At 37.6% G+C, this 21,825-nt stretch overlaps 1 protein-coding gene across 5 annotated transcripts in view; it reads right to left on the reverse strand.

Moving 5' to 3' along the window:
• Positions 1-21,618, reverse strand: part of LOC107863533 (uncharacterized protein At3g06530) — a 37,823-nt gene extending 16,205 nt beyond the window's left edge. Inside the window, exons 1-26 of one of the 5 annotated variants that reach the window (XM_047408466.1) lie at positions 21,297-21,618; positions 20,973-21,186; positions 20,777-20,872; positions 20,573-20,690; positions 20,299-20,472; positions 19,680-19,850; positions 18,272-18,327; positions 18,078-18,167; positions 17,866-17,999; positions 14,762-14,844; positions 14,525-14,644; positions 13,629-13,703; positions 10,721-10,907; positions 10,498-10,637; positions 10,314-10,403; positions 9,486-9,666; positions 4,358-4,452; positions 4,110-4,262; positions 3,871-4,024; positions 2,321-2,454; positions 2,033-2,114; positions 1,704-1,866; positions 875-950; positions 621-794; positions 455-526; positions 225-329 (exon numbers count right to left, since the gene is read on the reverse strand). In XM_047408466.1, the coding sequence (XP_047264422.1) occupies positions 225-329; positions 455-526; positions 621-794; positions 875-950; positions 1,704-1,866; positions 2,033-2,114; positions 2,321-2,454; positions 3,871-4,024; positions 4,110-4,262; positions 4,358-4,452; positions 9,486-9,666; positions 10,314-10,403; positions 10,498-10,637; positions 10,721-10,907; positions 13,629-13,703; positions 14,525-14,644; positions 14,762-14,844; positions 17,866-17,999; positions 18,078-18,167; positions 18,272-18,327; positions 19,680-19,850; positions 20,299-20,472; positions 20,573-20,690; positions 20,777-20,872; positions 20,973-21,186; positions 21,297-21,447 (3,288 nt within the window). In that variant the 5' untranslated portion in view covers positions 21,448-21,618. Of the gene's footprint in view, positions 1-224; positions 330-454; positions 527-620; positions 795-874; positions 951-1,703; positions 1,867-2,032; positions 2,115-2,320; positions 2,455-3,870; positions 4,025-4,109; positions 4,263-4,357; positions 4,453-9,485; positions 9,667-10,313; positions 10,404-10,497; positions 10,638-10,720; positions 10,908-13,628; positions 13,704-14,524; positions 14,645-14,761; positions 14,845-15,403; positions 15,514-17,859; positions 18,000-18,077; positions 18,168-18,271; positions 18,328-19,679; positions 19,851-20,298; positions 20,473-20,572; positions 20,691-20,776; positions 20,873-20,972; positions 21,187-21,296 lie in introns of those variants that run through there. The other 4 variants (XM_016709486.2, XM_047408465.1, XM_047408468.1 and 1 more) reach the window with 4 other exon arrangements.
• Between the last annotated feature and the right edge of the window lie 207 nt (positions 21,619-21,825).

Consider the following 21,825-nt stretch of genomic DNA (forward strand, 5'->3'; position numbering starts at 1 on the left):
ATAGCCAAATGAAAAAAAATGATATATAATAGTCAATTAATATAATATATATAACTAAGTACTGCAGTATTATTATCATATGTCAATCGGCTCTTGTTTATACTTCTAAAATCAAAGTCCTTTAGCAGCTATGTTAAAACTCCATGAGAAAATAAGGGAGGAGAAAAACTGCTTCAGATCAGTTTTTGCACATAGAGCAAGGTAATAAATGCTCAGTCATTAACCTGAGTCTCAGTCTTCAGACTTGCATAGTAGGAATTGCTAAGATCCCCAAGGACAGTCATACAAGGTTTCAGAACAGCAGGGTCTCCGGATGACACATCACTGACCTAGGACCACAAAGTAAGGCATATTATCAGAATATTTCTCGGAAGGTTAAGATTCATTGAAGTATAGTAATTTATATAGGTACATGTTCAAAATGTGGGAGGGTACAGGATAAAGGCCAGCTAACCTGCAAGACTTTTAATATAGGGTCCAAGACATCAAGGTCACCAACAGTTGTAGAAGAAGGCTTCATACACATCTATGAACAATGGCAATCCAAGTCAAATTTCTGAGAAGCTTAGATCAACATAATAGGAGCTAATAGAAGGGATTTACACATTTTACAATTTTACCTCCAGAAGAAGACAAAGAATGTTGACTTCAACTAGTGACAACTTATGGCATGATTTGTCAAACCCAACATGACACTTCTGGCGTCTATCAAGAAGATCAAGCATCAGAGATTCAATACCATTAACACGTAGAACCCTATCTCCAACACCTTTGAGCAGTGACAAAATCTTCAGCTGTACACAATTTGCGACAGGTATAGCAAAGGTCAAGCGAAAACAAACATTGCATGTATAAACATATCAAGAAGGCCAACCTTTCCATATGCAGAAAATCTAGGAGCAGAATCTAGCAAGAAACCCAGGATGTCATCTTTAGTTGTCTGCTCAAATCTGCAAAAGAAAAATAAGCAACCTCCATTAATGCCAGCATGTTTAAAAAAACAATGATGACTGTACATAAGATGATGTTGACATCTGATATGACAAGAATAATATCCTTTCAACAAGCCCCAAGTCTAACAACCACTAGCGAAAAACCATTTCCTATCAACGAAAAGCCAACCATTGATGGTGGACTTTATCTTTAAAGCATCTTTGGTTTCTCTCTTCTCAAACAGTCCACCAAATGCAAGTTGGATAATCCTCCATTTCATTAGTGCCTAATGGTGAAATTTGGCAATGTCTTTGGATGCTTTCCAACTGTTGGTGAGGATCTTGCAAGAGGAATTTCCATCTTCTTTCAGGGTTCTATAGTCTAGGTGTTGAGGTATCCATTGTAAGAGGTAATTTGCTTCAATCTAATTATGGCCTACTCTTTCATGCTACTTGTGTCTAGCTTTAAATTTCTATCCATTTTTCTATCTTTTCTGTTGTCCTTGTCTTGTTTACATCAGATTGCAACAAAGCTGTGGTACAACAATCAATACAATTCTTCAGGCAGAATATTGTCCCAAAAAACTTAGGAACATTAATTTGTGAGTTCATGTCATCACCAGAAAAAGACATTACTTTTAGTCATTGAGCAAATTCAACTGATTTACTGAAACCCACTCCCACCCACAGGCCACAACAGAAAGCAAATGGAGAAAAGAATGTAACATTTACTGCAAAAAGTGATAGGTGTTACTGGAGCACAGAGCAAACCTCTTTCCTATATTGTGTTGTACTAAGAGAGAATCGTGGGAGTTGCCGAGCAATGATGAAAACAATGATGGGAGGACATTTTTGTCTGATATTAGCAATCTCTTCTGCTGAACCATTAAGCCCAATAATTCTCCCAGAAAATGAACCCAGACAGCATGAAGACCTGTCATTTTGCGGAATATTAAAGCCATATGGAAGAGAAAGGCATCACTGGCGAACCTTCTTTTTTCTTAGGGGATTTATTTTGTTGACGTGGGAAAAACTCCTGGTACAGGAGTGATATACAACAAGTAGACAAGAGTTAACTGACTTCTGCCAGAGAGGAATACCATTTTTAGATCTGGATAAATTAACGCGTGACCACAAGGATAGAAGGCCTTCAATGGCATTCATTGCTGCTGTGCGCACATCCTACGTACAGAAAAGTAAGTGTGCTGCTTTCAAATGTGAAACAGAATGCCATCAAAAGCAAAAAGCATGTTTCCGCTTTCCTCTGATAAAAGGACAAGCTAAAATGTGTTTCTTTTTCACGAAAGAGAGAAACACCAAAATTTTCTAGGAAAATAGTGTGAGATGTTTTGCTGAAACATTTTAGATTTAAGAACCAAATGCAAAACCTGGTTATCACTTGATAATGGAACAAGGATCAAGGGAAATTCAGCAAAGAGTTGAAAAGAGAGACTCTCGTCCGGACGAGTGCAAAGAGATGTGAAAACTTGAAGACTTCCAATAAGGAGAGCAGCAGAAACACCTGCGGGATCAAAACATCCAAAAATATAGTAAAACAGTAACACAGATCATCCTCAAGAAAGATCATATAGGAGCAGTGAACAGAAATATTTCAGATAGTTAACTACACCAGAATGGACATCATCAACAAATTCATAAACAACACAAAAGCATCATTGACGTCACAACTATCTATTATTCAAGCAAATGAGAAGGGTTCTTTTTCTGAACAACCTTTCAGAAATTTAGTTTAAATTTCATCAGACCTCCCACTGTTGGCAAACTTAGGAAGTTCAATCACATTCTACAGTTTTCCCAGACTGTATCTTTGCCTTTCAGCCGTTTTGTTTCATTGATGTGCAGAGTTCAAATTAGCTTTGAGAGACCATACAAGATGCACAAAGTTTATCTAGTCCAGTATGAATATACTCTTCAGTGCAACATCTCACCCAATTTCTTATCTAGAGAACTCCCTTAAAAGAATTGAATGTGTTCTTTTCTTTAGTTGGGTTGATTTTACCTTAACAATTTAATACAGAGATTCATATGGAAGGGATTAGGGTTCTTGTGACATGCAAAGAAAGTTCAGACAGAGAAAGTCAACACAGAAATCAATTTTTGCTGGGAAAAGGAGAGGTGATGGATCGATTCCCCACAGAAACAAATTGATAATTCTCCTCCGGAGAACTTCTACGAACTTCGGATCTTTTATTAACACATTACTAGCTTCACACCTATCCAAAATTTCACACATTGTAGATCAGGTTGAATGAGTTTCAACATGCTTGTATTCCACAGATGCTTTTATTTTTTTTGAAACTGGTAACTTTTATTCCGCAGATGCTTTTAGATACTAATGTTCTTTAAGAGCTAGCATAGAGACCATTTCATTTGAGCAGAAAAGCTTGCAATTCAAGTGCCTTAATCTCAAATGAAACTACCAATCAGAAATGAAAGTAAATATGCAAACTTGAACCAAAAAGTGTCACCGTTAGTTTCTGCAGTAACAGTCAGGTCAGCATCTATCCAGGAATTGATAAGATAAACATCAACAATGAGTGTTTTAAGACATGATGAACTACTACTGCCGGGAAGGAACTGTTTTACCGTTAACTAAAAGAGAGGAATGTTAACGTAAATTTTGTAATAGCAAGATGGGTACGCGAATGAACAAGAACTTAAAGGAAACAGTTTCTAAACCTCCCTCAGTAAAGAACTTTGGAGAAGTAAATTCATCAAACAATGTGTCACTATGGGGAAAAACAGCTGCTATTAACAGCACATTTAAAAGAAAAGGTTCCATCCCAGGAATTGATATTCTCGACTGTCAAGATATTACTGCTTAAGAAAAGACAGATGACAATTACAAGAGAAATGCACAAAAAGAAATGAGTTGGTAATACAGAATGATGAACAAGTTAAAAGGCATTGTCAAAACCTTCATCAGTAAAGAACTCTGAGAAGAAGTGTGATGTCTGGATCTTGCATTTTGCAACAACATTACACAGATGTTTCTTAAAGACATGGTTTGTATGGGGTACAATAAAGACAAACAGATCTCGAAAGCAGCATAACCACTTCTCATTCTTGTCCTGCAAAGGAGACAGGAAACACGTCAGGGGATGAAAGAGTGAAAAAAATATAGATGTCAAATAAAAAAAAAAAAGGATCACCAACCAAAGGTTCTGTTTCAGCTGCTATTTTACTAAATGACCCAAGCAGCCTCCAAAACAAGCAAGTCAGAATTTCACCATTGACTGTTTTCGCGTTGGTACCAACCATATGTTCAATGAGTCTATTAATGTCTCCCTCCCATAATCCTGGGTTGAACTGTAATTGTGTAAGGAAGGTGATCAGCAAAAGTTGGTGCCAAAAACCAACAATAACCTACTGCTGTCAATGGCAGGAAAGTACATATCAGCTACCTCTTCCGAAGTATTCCCTGCAGACTCAAGCAATTCCCACTCCATCCGGAGGATCGGAAAGCAAATGCTAAAGAATGTTGAAAATCGACCATCACCTAACAAACGGGAGGAGCCGAACGTAAACATAACATTTTCCAAAATAATGTTGCAGTAATCTATCATTAGAGTTGTAAACAATCTTTCCAACTCACTCTACACCTTTGTCCAATACTCCCTCCGTTTCAAAAAGAATGACATGATTTGACTTGGCACAGAGTTTAAGAAAATAAACAACAACAACAAACCCAGTGTATTCCCACTTAGTGGGGTCTGGGGGGGTAAGATGTACGCAGTCCATACCTCTACCTCTGATGAAGTAGAAAGGCTGTTTCCGAAAGACCCCCGGCTCAAGGCACAAGATATCACACAAACACATAGTAAAGCACAGAAGCAGATGACATAACATAAATACGGCACCCATAAGGAATATAAAACAGAGGAGAGTTTAAGAAAATAAAGAGGACTTTAAATCTTGTGGTCTTAAATTAAACTTGTGTCAAATGTACCAAAATGCTCTCTAATCTTGTGGTCTTAAACATGCCATGTAAAAAGTTTGAATTAAAGTGTTGCCAAAGAATGAAAGGATCATTCTTTTTTAAACGAATTAAAATGGAAAGTAGGTCATTCTTTTTTAGACGGAAGGAGTACTAGTTAGCTTGTGTACTCAGATAGACTTTTTGCTCCTTAGGAAGGGTGATAGAGCGCTATGTAAAGGCTGTAAAGTCATACCTAGCGAGAATCTTTCAACTCAACATAGGTTGTTGGTAATGAATTTGGTAATCAATAAGGGCAGACAGAAGAGGAGTGTGGAGGCTCGGCCAGGATTAAGTGGGGTAGTTTGACTTTGGCTAGTGCTTTGGAGTTGGGGGAGAAGTTGAAGAGTAGGGGGCATGTGAGAGTAGAGGGGATATGGATAGTATGTGGGAGACGACTGCCAGTTGCACTAGGGAGCCGCTAGAAAGGTGTTGGGTGTCTCGAGAGATCGATCTGGCAAGCATCGAGGGGACTGGTAGTGGAACGAAGAGGTTAAGACGAAGAAGGTGGCTTATGCTAAGTTGGTTGAGAGCAAGGATGATGAGGAGAGGCAGACGAATAAGGAGAGGAGAATAAGGTAGCTAGAAAAAAAGCTAAGTTAGCGGTTACGGCGGCTAAAACAGTAGTGTTTGAGAGCTTATATGCGGCTTTAGAGGAGAAAAACGGGGATAAGAAGTTGTATAGGCTTGTCAAGGCCAATGAGCGGAGGGCTCGTAACCTTGACCAAGTGAAGTGCATCAAGGGAGAGGATGGTACAGTTTTGGTTGAGGATGCCCTCATTAGGAAGAGGTGGCAGTCATATTTTCATAAACTTTTGAATGACAAGGGAGACAAAAGTTTTGTGTTGGGGGGACTTGGAAAAATCTGAGGAGTGTCGCGATTATGGTTATTGTAGGCGTATCAAGGTTGAGGGGGTCAAGGGGGCTATTCGCAGAATGCGTCGGGGTAAGACGACGAGGTCAGACGAGATTCCAGTGGATTTTCAGAAGAGCACCGGGGGGCAGGTTTGGAGTGGTTGACAAGGTTGTTTAACATCATTTTTAGGGCGGCGAAGATGCCTAAAGCATGGAGGTGGAGTACGATGATACCATTATATAAAAACAAGGGAGACATCAAGAGTTGCAACAACTATAAAGGTATTAAGCTGTTGAGTCATACTATGAAGGTTTGGAAAAGGGTGGTAGAGTTGAGGCTGAGAAGGATCGTGACTATCTCTGAGAATCAGTTCGATTTCATGTTAGGTCGCTCGACTATCGAGGCCATTCACCTTGTGAGGAGATTAGTAAAGCAGTTTCGAGAAAGGAAGGATTTGCACATGGTTTTTATTGATCTTGAGAAGACATATGATAGAGTACTCAGGGAGATTCTGTAGACGTGCTTGGAGGCTAGAGGGGTGCCCGTGGCGTACACGATTCAGGACATGTATGATGGCGCGAAGACTCGTGTGAGGACGATAGGTGGAGATTTGGAGCACTTTTTGATTTTCATAGGGTTGCACCAGGGATCAACTCTTAGCCATTTTTATTTGTCTTGGTGATGGATGTTTTGACGCGACATATTCAAGGGGAGGTGCCTTGGTGTATGTTATTTGTTGATGATGTGGTACTGATTGACGAGACTCGGGGAGGAACTAATGATAATTTGGGGATTTGGAGACAGACCTTGGAGTCCAAAGGATTTCGATTGAACAGAACCAAGACGGAGTACTTGGAGTGTAAGATTAGTGATGTGTCGCACGATGCTGACGTTGTTGTGAAGCTGGACTCTCAGGCCATTCAGAGGAGGGAGAGTTTTAAGTATCTAGGGTCTATGATTCAGGGCAATAGTGAGATAGACGAAGATGTCACGCATCGTATCAGTGTTGAAAAAGACGCTCGCCACGTCGCCAATGGCGAGGCATAGTCGCCTCTTGTCGTCGTGGCGCTGCGACATCCAAAAGACGACGCCTTAGCGAGAAAGGCGACATGGCGAGGCGACAATGGCAGCGCCTTTCTAATTTTTTTAAAAAAATTAGGGCTTTAGGGATAACTAATTTTAGGGCTTATTTTTCTATTTTGGCTCTACAACTGACTCGGTTGGCAACTGCGGCTGCTACCATTACCCTCTCACAAGTTTGATTTCGACTCCGCCAACCGGCGGCGGTGACTCCAGCTACTCCGATAAGGATTGATTTCTATGTTTTTTCCTTCTTTCTTCTTCTTCTTAATCCGGCAACTGAACTCCAGCTATTGGTTTTTTTCTTCCTCTTTTTCTCTTCTTCTATTTTGCTTCCTCTGAAACAGAAATACAGTGTTACACTGTCACTGTAACAGTGAGCATAAATGTATTATGTAAAAAAAACTTTATTTTTAATAACTTATTTAACATAGTATGATAGTAATATAATAATTAAATGACTTGATCATTTACAACTATTTCAATTTCAATGACGTTTTAGTATTGCTTGTTTTATGGATATTGAATTGTTTAGTCGTTCAAGTTCTAGACTTTTAGTATCTATCTACTATCTATTTTTAATTCTTGACTTGAATATTTTCTAATATATTAGTGCCATTGAAATTTTGATCATTTATATATTATTTTAATTTTTTTGTATTAATTGTCGCCACACTTCAAAAGGCGATCGCCTCGCCACGTGGCGAGGTGGAGCCTTGTCACCTTTCGCCGTCCAAAATACTGCATCGTATTGGGGCAGGGTGGTTGAAATGAAGGCTCGCTTCGAGAGTTTTATGTGATAAAAAAGTACTCCCGAAGCTTAAAGGTAAGTTCTACAGAGTGGCAGTCCGACCAGCTATGTTGTATGGAGCGGAGTGTTGGCCAGTTAAGAACTCCCACATCCAAAAGTTAAAGGTGGCGGAGATGAGGATGATACGATGGATGTGTGGACATACCAAGAAAGATAGTGTGAGGAATGTGATAATTCGGGAGAAGGTGGGAGTGGCTTCGATGGAGGACAAGTTAGAGAAGTGAGATTAGATTGGTTCAAGCACGTGATAAGGAGGGTCTCTGATGCTCCAATGCAGAGGTGTTAGACACTGGCTATGGATGATTTTAGGCGGGGTAGAGGTAGGCCAAAGAAATATTGGAGGGACGTGATTAGGCATGATATGGAGCAGTTACAGCTTACGAAGGACATGACTCTTGATAGGAAGGTGTGGACGCGGATTGGGGTAGAGGGTTAGGGGGCGGGAGTGCGTCGGTAACAGTAGGGGAACGTTCTTTATTTGTGTCTGATGTTTCTTGTTTGTGGTATTGAGTGTTGTCTATGGTTTAGGATAGATGTTTTTAGTATTATCTTGTGGCTAGCAGTGTTAGCTTTATTTTGCATACTATACGAGTTTATATGCATATATGTTGTGTTTGTTATACTATTATCGGTCCTAAGCCAAGGGTCTATCAGGAACAGCCTTTCTACTTCACCTGAGGTAGTGGTATGGTCTGCGTACACTCTACCCTCCCAGACCCCACTATGTGGGAATACATTGGGTATGTTGTTGTTGTTAAACCAGTAGCTGGGCCATAAATTCTAACAAGGAGATTAAAAAATGCAAGAATGCAACATTTTGAAAATAAAAATGTATGAATACAACACTAGGAGTATGAAAATGTGACTTAAAGCAACTAGTGAACACCCTTTGCCTCTAAATGAGAAGACTTGACTATATTAAGGGGATTCAACAATGTGTATATACAAAAGAAAAAAAAATGTATTACCCTACTAGTATAGTATTACTGCCCAATGAGGAAGATTCAATTGAACCCATTTACCTTTTATCTCCACCACTGATTGGAATAATCAAAATTTCATTAATGAATTGGCTTTAAGAAAGCAACCAATTGCAAGATGAATCCTTAGGTATCCTTGGTTCAAAATGTTAAACACGAGAAAGGAGATTTGAGCGTTGCAATTTGAAATCTTACAATGAAAAAAGTAGTATTAAAAAATAAATTTCAAAAAAAAAAAAACATCGGGAACAGAAATTGGTCTCTTTTCTTAGATTTCTGGACAAGGTGTTGTTGGCTTTATTTAAAAAAAGGCCATTATTTTAAAGATTTTCAAACTTCCAACCCCGATTGCCCCTAGTTGATTCCATTGCAGGTGTAATTAAATAGCCCAGTATACGTAGAATCTATTTTTCATTTAGCCATAGTAGGCTATTCTAGAAAGGTAAAACAATAATGGCTCATATCTTTTCTTTTATAATCAAGAAATTCTCAAGGACCCATTATCCACCGAGTTTCTGACCATGTGACACTGACCCCTCAAGGATTTCTCTGTATCAAAAAAAGAATAATCAAGTCTTAACATTTTACTAAGAGCAAAAGCAAGTCATTCTAGGTCAAACATTAGTACATGTAAATTGAGCAATTTCAATGAGTCCTTGTGGGACATCTTAAACGCTTAGACTTAAGCTAACAGAAACGAATAGACACGGCAAATTTGGTGTTTATTTCACACTTTGTTTAAAGCATCAAGGAAGGCCCGACCTAGAATACTGGGAGGAAGACAGGAATAGTAGGAGCACCAGAGCATCAAACCAGCCATAAAAATTACCTGTTTCCAGCAGTGCGAAAGATTGCAACAAAACCAATAAGAACAAAGTTTTTGACAGTTCAAAGGTTTTGCAGCATTCTACCAGCCAAAGCAAATGTTCCCCGGGATGTATTGACAATGCTTTTGCTAGCACATTAATGTTCTCTGCGTTGATTGAGGGTATTTTTCCGGAATCTAATTTCTAAATATAAATAATAAATGCAAGGTTAGCTCAATGATTATTCATTTTTTGACAAAATTAAATAAGAAGAAATGAATCCCCCAGCCCCCAAAATAAAGGAGGTTCGTTTAAAGATATTTTCACAACAAAAATCTTCTAGAACAGTTAGGGCTTCTGTCAACCTCCTCCAAAGTAAAAGAAAAAAGACAATTGTTTAAAAATGTCCATGGAATAGGTTTCTGCAAACATTTTTGTGCTAGCTCATTACAAGCAAGTCCCAAAATTGATTTCTGGTAACATTATGTTACACTGAGACACACACACACACACATTTTTTACATCTGAACATAAGGAAAAGAAATAAACTGAGAGACGTTGCAAAATTATATAGAAGCTGGAATTTGTGACGGCTAGATTACAACGTCAGATTCTACAGAACAGTTACAGTGGCAGGTAAATCATAATATACGAGAAATTAAGCACAAATGGAAACTCAAATTTGAAAGACCTATCTAAAGTTTGTTTGAAAAAAAAAACAGTGGCAACTTTGAAGACCTATTTAAAATTTCAAAATTCAAAATGAAGACAGCTAATCTTATCCTTTATCTGATGAACTGTTTACGTGACAATAATGAAGATATTCACAGCAATATGATACAAACTATTACCTTATCTGGAGAAACACTGACCAGATTCTCATAGAAAGGCCACTTCATTTGCTTGGCCATTTCAAGAGCTTTCAAATTTAATCTTTGGGTCTGTATTAAGCATCACAAAAGAATAAGATAATGAGCAAGTTAATAATGCAAGATCCATGGTTAAATGGAAATAACTGAAATGCTTAGATGAAACCTTTGGAATTATTATAATAAATGGAAAAACTAATGTTGCCACCATCTTCACATGTTCACCCTCATCTGGCAAACCCGCTGCAGCATGCTGAAGGCAAGACAGAGCAATGTCAACCACTAGAGAGGCACCACGAGATGCACCTGTAATTTGAGGAGTTAATGCGCACATGCTGCAAATATATGTCCAATTAAAGACAAAATTCACCAAATGCAAAGTTAGATACCTGATGATAGTATCTTAATGCATCTTTGGAGCACATTCCTAAATGCATCCATACAAAGTGGAGCACTTATTATTTCAGGCAACGCCTCTAGGTTCAAAGCAGCCTGAACAACAGTCAAATCTTCATCACCGAGCCGGCGTAGTATAGCATCTTGAATGGTGCCAAATCTCTGAATGGAAGAGCAGTTCTTATAGAAAAAGTGTGAAGAGACTTATCAATAGAGTAATTCAATGCACCTCATAAAAATAGGTTCAGGCAGAATATATGAACCCAAATTATAGAAAAGATAGCATATGAATTCAATAAAACCTCCAAACAACAATTATTTGAAAAGAGACAGCTACATGCAACAATCAAATAATATTGCAAAGCTACACCCCATTAAAACTATTAAAGCACCATTCCCTCCACCGTTTCAGATGGGGCTATGTAACACGTGCGACTAAAAAAGCAAGATTAGAGCTTCCCAAATGCAGTACAGCAGCATATTCTTCCCCATTTCGATATAAAAGCAAACCTTGTAGTGCGCTTAACATCCCAAAAGAGAAAATTAACATTCAGCAATCAAAATACTAGGAGCATGCTTGAACATTTTTCAGTATAACAACAAAATACCTAGTGTGATCCCACAAAGTGGGTTCTGGGAGGGTAGAGCGCACGCAGACCTTACCCCTACCTTGGAGGTGGAGAGGCTGTTTCACTTGAACATTTTTCAGTCTCAAAAAATAGTGCTTGATGTTCAACTAGATGTATAGACAAATGAGCATCAGAAAGACATCATCAACAACCACATCAATACAAGATGTTAGAACTGGAGTAGGAACCAGAATAGTATATAAATTCCCAGTTGGAAAAGGATTTTAGTGTAGTGTCCTAGACTCCTACATGGAAAAGGATTAGAATGTAGTGCCTATAAATAGGGTCTCATTGTAATAAAGTAGTTACAAGTTACAACAATTCAATGATATTTTTCTCTTTCTAACTTAGTAGAGAATCAAAGAGCTTCCGTTGTCGGCAGGCGGCTATTACCCATATATGCCACCCGTCTGGCCTATGATCATGCTAGCAAAAGTTGGGACAGCATGCTTCTTTCTGGTGACTACTTTCTCGTCTCATATTTGTGCAGCACCGTGCACCTTTCCGGACTACTTTCTCATATCTAAGTTGCGTAGCACTATGCATCTTTCCACACTATATTCTCATATCTGAGTTGTGTAGCACCATGCGTCTTCCAAGTGACTCCTCAGATCTGATTTGGCGTAGTGACGTGCCATCATTCCAAACCTACCCATGTAATTTCTTTTTTTCAGTATGGTCGTGCCATCATTACGACCTTACCCATATAATTTCTGTTTTCCGATAGAGTCGTGCTAGCATTCCGATCCTACTCATATAATTTTATGGTCTTCAATAGTCTCCTCTAGCCCGGCTTGGTAATTTCTTTTTTTAGTAGAGTCATGCCATTGTTCCGACCCTACCCATATAAGGGTCATGCCATCATTCCGATCCTACCCATATAACTTTTCATAAATTTTGACAACTTTTCAGCCATCAAATCTAATAATCAGGTGCGTGAGCATGTTCAAGCCAGTTCTTCGGTGACTTTCTTGTGCAAGATCTGCTCATCTCTTGATTTCAAGATGACCCCTATATTTTATACTAGTTTTCGGCATTTTTCTAGCAACAAATCGACTTTCCAATAATGTTAACTACTTTTCCGACCACCTTTCAGTTTGTTCCTTTTCAACTATGATTGTCCATACGTCTCAACCAGTCCTTACCAGTTTTCTTGCAAACATCTTCACCAAGCTCCTCACTTGTCCTCGTATTAATTACATCTATAGCAAGCTCAGTACATATTGACCAGAATGCACCAGCTTGAGGGGGAATGTTAGAATTGGAATAGGAATAGGAATAGTATATCAAATCCTAGTTGGAAAGGGATTTTAATGCAGTGTCCTACTTGAAAAAAGGATTAGAATGTGGTGTCTATAAAGAGAGTCTCATTGTAATAATGTAGTTACAACAATTCAATGATATTTCTGGCTTCGTCCTCAACATACTATCTCATTTCCCTTATGTAAAAAAGGTCCAAGGATAAAGTTCTCATAGGAAACATGTTAATTACTCATGTTAATAGTTTGATAGGAGAATACATAAAAACAGAAGGAATGCCCGATGTCTAGGTAATTTAGAACATAACTCAATTGCGAGAAATCTAAAGCTTTGTAGAAATCATCAACAAAGGAGTGTTGAGTTCACACAACGGTTATTTTGGAATATGATCTTTGGCAATCCTTAATTTTTAAGCTATCTTTTAGGGTTGAGTTATGTTAAAGGTCCATTTTTTATAAGAGTCGAGCTCATCTTAACTTTTGGTTTACCTAATATTGAGCCCTCATACTAAATTTTTTCCACTCCAGATGTACATTCCTATTCCTGGGAGTGTCAGAGTCTCACATAGGTTGTGAATTGTGAGTAAAGGTTATTTTATCTCCATAGAAATCTTCACCTCATGAGCTAGCTCGTGGGGTCAAGTTTGTCCCAATTTTCTCATCACAGTATCAAAGTCAGGCACATCCCAATCCTTGGTTTTACCCGATGTTGAGCCCCTTTATTATATTTTTCCATGCTCGTAGGCCCGAGTGTGGGGTGTCTAGTTCCTTGCGTCAGCTATTTAGGAACAACAGAAAGGTCTCTTTATATGGTCGTAAGCAATCCTCACTTCTTGAGCTAGTTAGACTAACGTCTATCTTTTATTAGAGAGTAATAATACTAATTTTGTTTATGATCTGTCAAAGTTTTATCATTTCCTGATTAAATTCTCTCAGAATGAGATCAAAAAACAGAGAAAAACAACTCGTTGGGAAAGGAATACAGCATATCTAGATTGAAGGAATGAAGATACCTGAGAATCAGCTGCTTCAAGATTCAACATACCACGCACATCCAGACCCAGAAGAGCAGATCGTCGAACCTCTGCCTGCAAGAAAAACATATACATGTGTAAATAATAGTTCGTACCAAAATTAACTGAATTTGACCTCAGAAGTTCTTTAAACGACAAGTGCAAAGCACAGACGCATGATCTATTCTTTAAAGCAGCATTTACAAAGTACAGACACATGATCATCGATTCTTTCTCTGAGAATAGTAACAGATGATCATCTATTCTTTAAAACAATATTTACAAAATACAGACTTTTTTCCCAAAAACAGAACTGATCTATATTTTATTATAAGGAATCTGATCTTTATTACAAAAATTGCTGTGCTTCTTCCAAACGTCAATATCACTAATTATTTGAAGAATTAATTTGTATTAGTGAAGTTTCTTTTCAGAAGATGACTGACTCCATTTTTGGCTAAAAGAAAAAGGAATTTTTTGCCAATTAAAAAAAGAAAAAATAAGATGTTTTACACTTCACATCTTGAAATGGGCGAAAGACATGAATAAAATTGGGAGCAACTTTGGTACTTTCCCTGATAATGATGATTTAGAGTGATCTTCAAAGCAACGGCGCATGGTTAGTAATATGATCTTTTCCACTGAGTGGATCAGAATGGGTGCATATTCGACCCCATTGTTAAGTTTATAGTTGCAAGAAAAACAACTCGAGTTACAAAAAGAGAAAGCAGACAGAAAGATAGCAGCTAAGTTGCATTGCAGTTGGCATTTTGAGTTAAAAGAGTTACTTCTAAGAGACATATCACTTCCAAGCAAAAGATAAGAGAGAAGTAGCCAGCCCAAAAGGCGACGCAATCAGGATAAAAATATGTATTATGGAAGGTAAACAAAGATACCTTTGGATGTTCCATGGCAAACCAAACTTTTGAATTAGATATTTCATGTGAAAGATCTAAATTACAGTTCAACATCCTGATAACTATTTCATAGTCATTTTTGGACCGTAGTTTGATATCCTGCATCCAAAGAAGAAAAAGATATTTTACATTAATGATTAACCTACACAATTTACCCCATAAACAAGAAAGGATAAACAACCAGAGGATATGGAGAGACTAGCAAGAAAAACAAACCTCAATACATCTGTTGACAGCTTCACGTGACTCAAACAGATATTTCTTAAGGAGAGAAACCAATATCTGATTGCACCGGCTCCCTAACAATTATAAGCATAGAATGACATGAAAAAGAAATCAGGTTAGCAAAAGCAGAAAAGAAATATTATTCAAGAATCTACAGGATTTGAGATGCTTATTCAGATGTGCAGTTAAAAAAATCAAGAATCTTCATCACCAAGGGTGAGCAAAGTAGTAGAGTAAACACTTGCATGTTTCCTCCCATAATACCCCTTTAACTACTACAAATTAAAATGCAAAAAGGTCAGCGCCTAAACGAATAGAAGCTAATCTAATTTCATACCAATCTGCCATTAATTTAATTTCATAAACCCCCCCCCCCCCCCCCCCCCCCCCCCCACACACACAAAAAAAAAAAAAAAAAAAAAAAACCTATGTTGCTTCTTTTCTCTGAACCCAAGTACAATTTTTCCCGTTTATCAACATTTAATAGAATTTAAATCAAGCAGACACTTGGACAGTGTGTACCCTTCTCAATTAGTAATAGCGTATAGACATTTATGCATATCATGTTGGCAAAATCAATGAAAATATTGTAATGAAATAGGATGGTATAGATGGTGTGCATGCTAAGCAAACCTGCACCTGCTGAATCATTGTCCTTCAATATATCTAATCTAATATATAGAAGAGTGAAGGAAGCAAGTGAGGTCGTCATGCCTACTTCTTCCGTGATTTTACTACATCACCTGTGATTAATTATTACATGTCATTTACGTATTTAAAATTAATAATATTTAATAAAAAGTAAAATAGACATTTATGACATGTCTGTTTCATCTGCTTCAACCGTAATTTTACTATTTTATCCCTAATTAATTATTATAAGTCATCTAAGTATTAAAAAAATTAATAATATTTAATAAAATTAGTAAAAAAGAAATGATAAATTAACTATTGATGTTTTAAATTGACATCTTATATGAGGCCGCTTAAATTTTTTTCACACCTATGTTTTATAGTAATTTTGCTATATTACTTCTAATAAGTTATTATGAGTCATTTAAGACATTCCCGCTTCGCTACTTCAATCATGATTTTACTATATCAACAACAACAACAAACCCAGTATATTCCCACATAGTGGGTCTGGGAGGTAAGATGTACACAGTCCATACCACTACCTCCGGAGAAGTAGAAAGGTTGTTTCCGATAGACCCCCGGCTCAAGACACGGAATAATACACAAATCCTTAATAAAGCATAAAACAAGATGACAGTACATACCTACACCACCCACAAGGAATAATAATCAAAGAGCAGTAAACAAACTCATAATAAAGCATGCAACAAGGTGTCATAACAAAAATAATACCCTACCAAGTAATGCCCTACCCCAGCGACCCAAAATGGCACTAGCCTTCTATCCTAATCCACGTCCTCCAGATCTTCCTATCTAGGGTCATGTCCTCTGTGAGCTATAAATGCTCCATGTCCCGCCTGATAACCTCTCTCCAGTATTTCTTTGGCCTACCCCTACCCCGCCTGAAACCATCCAAAGCAAGCTTCTCGCACCTACGAACCGGAGCATTCGTGCCCCTCCTCTTCACATGTCCAAACCATCTCAAACGGGCTTCTCGCATCTTTTCCTCCACCGAAGCCACTCCAACCTTTTCCCGAATAGTCTCATTTCGAACTTTGTCACCCCTAGTAAGCCCACACATCCAACGCAACATCCGCATTTCTGCCACCTTCAATTTTTGAATGTGAGAGTTCTTGACTGGCCAACATTCTGCTCCATACAACATGGCCGGACGAACTGCCACCCTGTAGAATTTGCCTTTAAGCATAGGCGGTACATTCCTAACACACAACACCCCCGAGGCGAGCTTCCACTTCATCCATCCCGCCCCAATCCGGTGGAAGACATCCTCGTCAATCTCACCATTCCCCTGAATCATGAACCCAAGATACTTGAAACTATCCCTCTTACACACCGCCTGGGAATCCAACTTTACTACCACCTCGTCTTCCTTCCTCAAGTCATTAAACTTGCATTCCAAATATTCTGTCTTGCTCCTGCTCAATCTAAACCCTTTAGACTCGAGGATCCGTCTCCACATCTCTAATTTTTCATTCACACCCCCCGCGTCTCGTCAATCAAAACTACATCATCTGCAAAAAGCATACACCAAGGCACCTCTCCTTGAATACACCGCGTCAACACATACAGCACCAAAGCAAACAAGAACGAGCTAAGAGTAGATCCCTGGTGCAACCCTGTCACGATAGGAAAATGCTCTGAGTCTCCTCCCGTCGTCCTCACCTGAGTCTTGGCTCCATCATACATGTCCTCGATTACTCTGATATACGCCACGGGGACCTTGCTTACCTCCAAGCATCTCCAAAGAACCTCTCTAGGAACTTTGTCGTAAAATATAAAATGATATGTCAACATAAAAAATTTGGTTAACTATCGAAATTATATTAGTGCTACATAAATTGAAATGGAACAGAGGAAGACATAAAGTAGCCTATATTATTTGAAAATGAGATAAAATGTATTATAAATAACAATATTAAGAACTTAATATAAAAAATATATATATAAAAGATTTGATTGTCCGTCGAAATTTTATCTATGGCAGATAAACTTAGACAGGGTTTTATTGAAAAAATTTGTAATAAGACATTATAAATCACATAATTAACAAACTTAAAAAATTTAAAAGATAAAAAATATTTGACTGACTTTCGAAATTATTTCAGTGTCACTTAAATTAAAATACAAGGAAAAGTATTATAAATCACAATAATTAAAAACTTAAATAATTTTAATGAATGATTATCTAAATTCTATTTGTGTCACATAAATTGAGACAAAAAAAATAACATATATGGGCTGGTGCTAGCACGGGCAGTTGATATCTAGTCCTCAAAGATGTGTTAACATTTTTCCCTTTTATCAACATATAATAGATTTAAACAAGCAGACACTTGGACAGTGTGCACACTACGCAGCTAGTAATAGCATATAGACATTCATGCACATCATGTTGGCGAAATTAATGAAAGTATTTTAAATGCAATACAAACCTGCACCTGCTGAATCATTGTCTTTCAATATCCTCAAAGATGTGTTAAGCAGCTTTGAAATTATACGCACTACAAAGTCTTTTAAAGGAACCATCTCTACTATAGACAATAGAGTCCCATAGCAGAGATCATCATAACAACTACAAAACATAAAACGTTAAAGTCAGAGGGTCTAGTAAATAGTAAAACACCACAGTAGGTAAAGCACCCATTCCCACCTGTACTCAACAAGAGAATCCAAAAACAAGGCCAGAAATTTATCTGTGTTGAACTCATCTACCAATTCACTTAGAAGTTGCGAAATCTCCCTTTAGACAAACAGCCAGAAACAGGATTCAGAAGAATGTTACAAATTTCAAACAAGGCAGCACACTACTATGTGTTGGTACATGAGCAGGGCACAACATAGTACCTGATGTCCTTAAGGATATCAACAATCTTCTTGGGGATAATTTCAACAGATTGTAACTGCATTTAAAGTGATTTTAAACAGAACTACGAAGTTAGAGACAAAGATAACAATTGCTAGAGCACTTACAAAATTCAACCAGCATGCCAATTGTCAACATTGTAAAAGAGAAGGATATGTTCCTGTGCCATTCCTCATGCAACCCGATAAACAACTTGTTTTTTAGAAAGATAACAGCAAACAATCAATTAAGCAACTAGTAGCACTCTATCGGAGAATGGGCAGACAGACAGACACCGCGACACATGCAGATGAGGAGACGTAATAGGCTTAACATCATTTTGACATTTAAAAAACTCTAAGCATTCAGCGATCTCGACAAATTTCCATTTCTCTAACTATAGCCACCAGAAAGCCCAAAACAATTCACTGGATCACATCCAAGCAAATAAATGAAATCTGAGAAATAAAAGACCATCATCTTGGGAATCATATCCTTCATTGATCCTCAAGACTGTACTTCTAAAGGATTAACTCTCCTGCATATAATGTATCCTCAGTTTTATCATAATGAAAGTCCAAGATAAATGTGCACGCAACAAAACTACTAGTAACTTATATCCAAAGCTCTTATTAGGAACCGTGCATGTTACACAAAATTCTGAATATCTTTATACTAAAAGACAAAGATACTCTCCAATAGTAAGGCTGACAACTAATCCTGTTAAACAATGTTGTTCATGATTTCCGAGTTTTTGATATAGGAAAGGGGATCAGAAAACCGACACATTTTTTAATTAAATGTAATCTTCTATCCGTAACAAAATGATGCCTAAGGGAATACAGAAATAGACTAATCAAAGATCACCATTTACCCCTAGACCGAACAATAAAAGAGATAAATATGCTTTCAACAGTTGACTTTTGGGTCTAAACTTTTAAAGACTGTTGAAAGTGTTAAAAAGAGAGAGAGAGAGAGAGAGAGAGAGAGAGAGAGAGAAACGCATAAATTCAGACACTCTTGAACCTCACCTAATATTGTGCATGTCCATTTAAATATCTAGCTGTCATAATATATATATATATATATATATATATCGGCAGGCAGTTAATTATTAGCTGATTCTTTAGCATCAGCAACCATAATAATAATGACACTTTTAAGGTAAATAAGTATAAAGAGCACAAAATACAACTTATCAGAGTAATCATGTAAGAAATTATTCTTCGAAATCCACAAAGCTTTCACTAGAAATCAAGAACACAATATAATTTGCATATTTAGTATAGACCCCAAGATATAATATATCCAAAAGAACCACATAATACCATCTTTCTAATCCAAATTCCAAAACAGCGAGAAGACATGCTGAAAATACTCTCTATCAAATTGAATGGGACACATCAATACCTGGACAAGAGTGATTAAGGCCATCAAAGACATACGGCACCACTGCAAGTCAGTAGAATCTCTTGCATCTGCTCGAGCAACTTCAGCAAGGGAACGGATCAAGCTTTTGACAACTTTGGGTGACAGAGCTACCTTATCAGCTAGCAGGCTTATGATCATCAGGGCACCAGACTACAAAAAGCCAAATCCCAGTCACAAGATCAATGAATGATATGGATGGAGGCCTCTAGAATGTCCGAATGTAAGGAACTCCAGCGATACAAAATGTGCCATGCATTTAATCAAATAGGCAAAAAAGGACACTACAAGAAAGACTTAGCAATGAAAGTTAATGTGATCGGAATGTGCAAAAACACATTAAATGTGACTGTATTTTTATGTTCCGGTTCCAGAATGCATAAATTATGTTCAGGTAGCACTGACAATCAAACACGACAAACATACATCACAGCCTCCATATATGAACATTAAAGGTCAAGCCAACCTCTACTCTGGATTATCAAACAGTGCCTGACATCTTTAGACTAAGGAGGCCTTGGTGAGAAGAGACAAAACGAAAAGAATGTCAAGCAGATATTATAAGATAAAACAGTTATCGCATACAAAGCCGCTAGCTAACCTTTTGATCAGCTCCTCCTCTAGAGCCTGGTTGAAGTCCAAATTCCACAAAAGGCAGGATTCTCCTCACTACCTCACTGTCTATAGTGGTGAGTGATCCTAAGAACTCAAATATTACAGCTGTACAAAAACCAGTGACAGGCCTTGAAGGCTGAACCTTCTTTGAATTTGTCACCTATAATTTTCCATTCAAAATTTGTATGACACCAAAATAAAGAAAAAATTAAAAAAATCAAAAAGACAATCAAGTATATACACAAGGGACAAATACATACATAGTTGCACAAAACCTCTAAGATCCCCAAGTCACGCATACTTTGTTGCACAATAACCTTCCTAGGGAGTGGTGCACCGGAAGTCTTAACCCCTTCAAGAAATTTCCATTTGCTATTCCTGAAAAAGGCAGAAGATATTATGTTCCTTTATCTGATCAACTAGGTCACCCACCGCAAGAGATATGCAAACATTAACATTCTTACCCAGTGTCTACTAGTTGCACTACTCGAACGAATACATGGGTGTCATGGTAAGGCAGGGCACATAAAATTAATTCCTCCATATTATATATGTGGATTCTGTTGAAAGAAAAAATCAGATAAGAGTTAGATACAGAACAAAAGTAAACTAGCATGAAACAAGCATTTTAGAAGCAACAAGTGAAAGTGAGCAGCTTACTTGTATCTACGAATCAAGTACTCTAATGTCTTCAGGGCTGCTGACAACTCAAAATACCCCGATAACAACTGCAAGTAGGAATAAATGGATGCATTGATTCGTTTGTTTTCTTCAATGCCCATCAAATCTCTATCCAATTCTCTACTCCCGTAACTAAACAAGTCATTTTTGTACTTGTTAAATCTTGCTTCGATACTTATTAACACCTCCAAACCTGAATTAAATACAAGAGACAGCAGCAAGAGCTTCATTTACACAATGTCGAATACAAATAAATAACAGTAATAACAATGGAAGTCAAAAAAAAAAAATGCTATTGGTGACCTGAAAGAGCAATGTTGAGAATGGTGTCGAGCTCAATATCAGCGGCTTCTTTAGGGTCAAACAATATTGAAGGGCGAGTGAATGGCCGTTTGCGCGGCTCAGTATCAGGTACTGCTAATCGCTGAAGTTGAGCAACTAGAGAAGTCGCCATTGTTAAACCTTAATACCTCCTCCTCAACTGTTAACTTGCTTTAGTTAAGCCTCAGAGAGATTAAAGCGAGGGAACTGTAAACCTGAGAAAGAGGGGGACGCCGTACTTGGGGGGTTTAGGGTTTTACAATCTGAAAAAATGTATGACTATGTTTCTCTTTTTTAAAAAAAAAATATTTTCTCTTTTTTCTTTTCTTTTGCCTGAAATAACATGTACGCATTTGTTTTATTTGATTTTGTACCTTCAAAAAGAATTGCTACTAAATTATTAGTTGGCAAATTCCTCCCCAGTTGCTTTTCTAATACTAATAACTAGACATCGAAACACGGGCCTAATATGTGTTATTTTTTTAGTATTAATTTATGTGACACATATAAA

This window comes from Capsicum annuum, chromosome 3 (genome assembly GCF_002878395.1).
Source record: "Capsicum annuum cultivar UCD-10X-F1 chromosome 3, UCD10Xv1.1, whole genome shotgun sequence".
In the NCBI taxonomy this organism is placed as follows: Eukaryota; Viridiplantae; Streptophyta; class Magnoliopsida; order Solanales; family Solanaceae; genus Capsicum; species Capsicum annuum.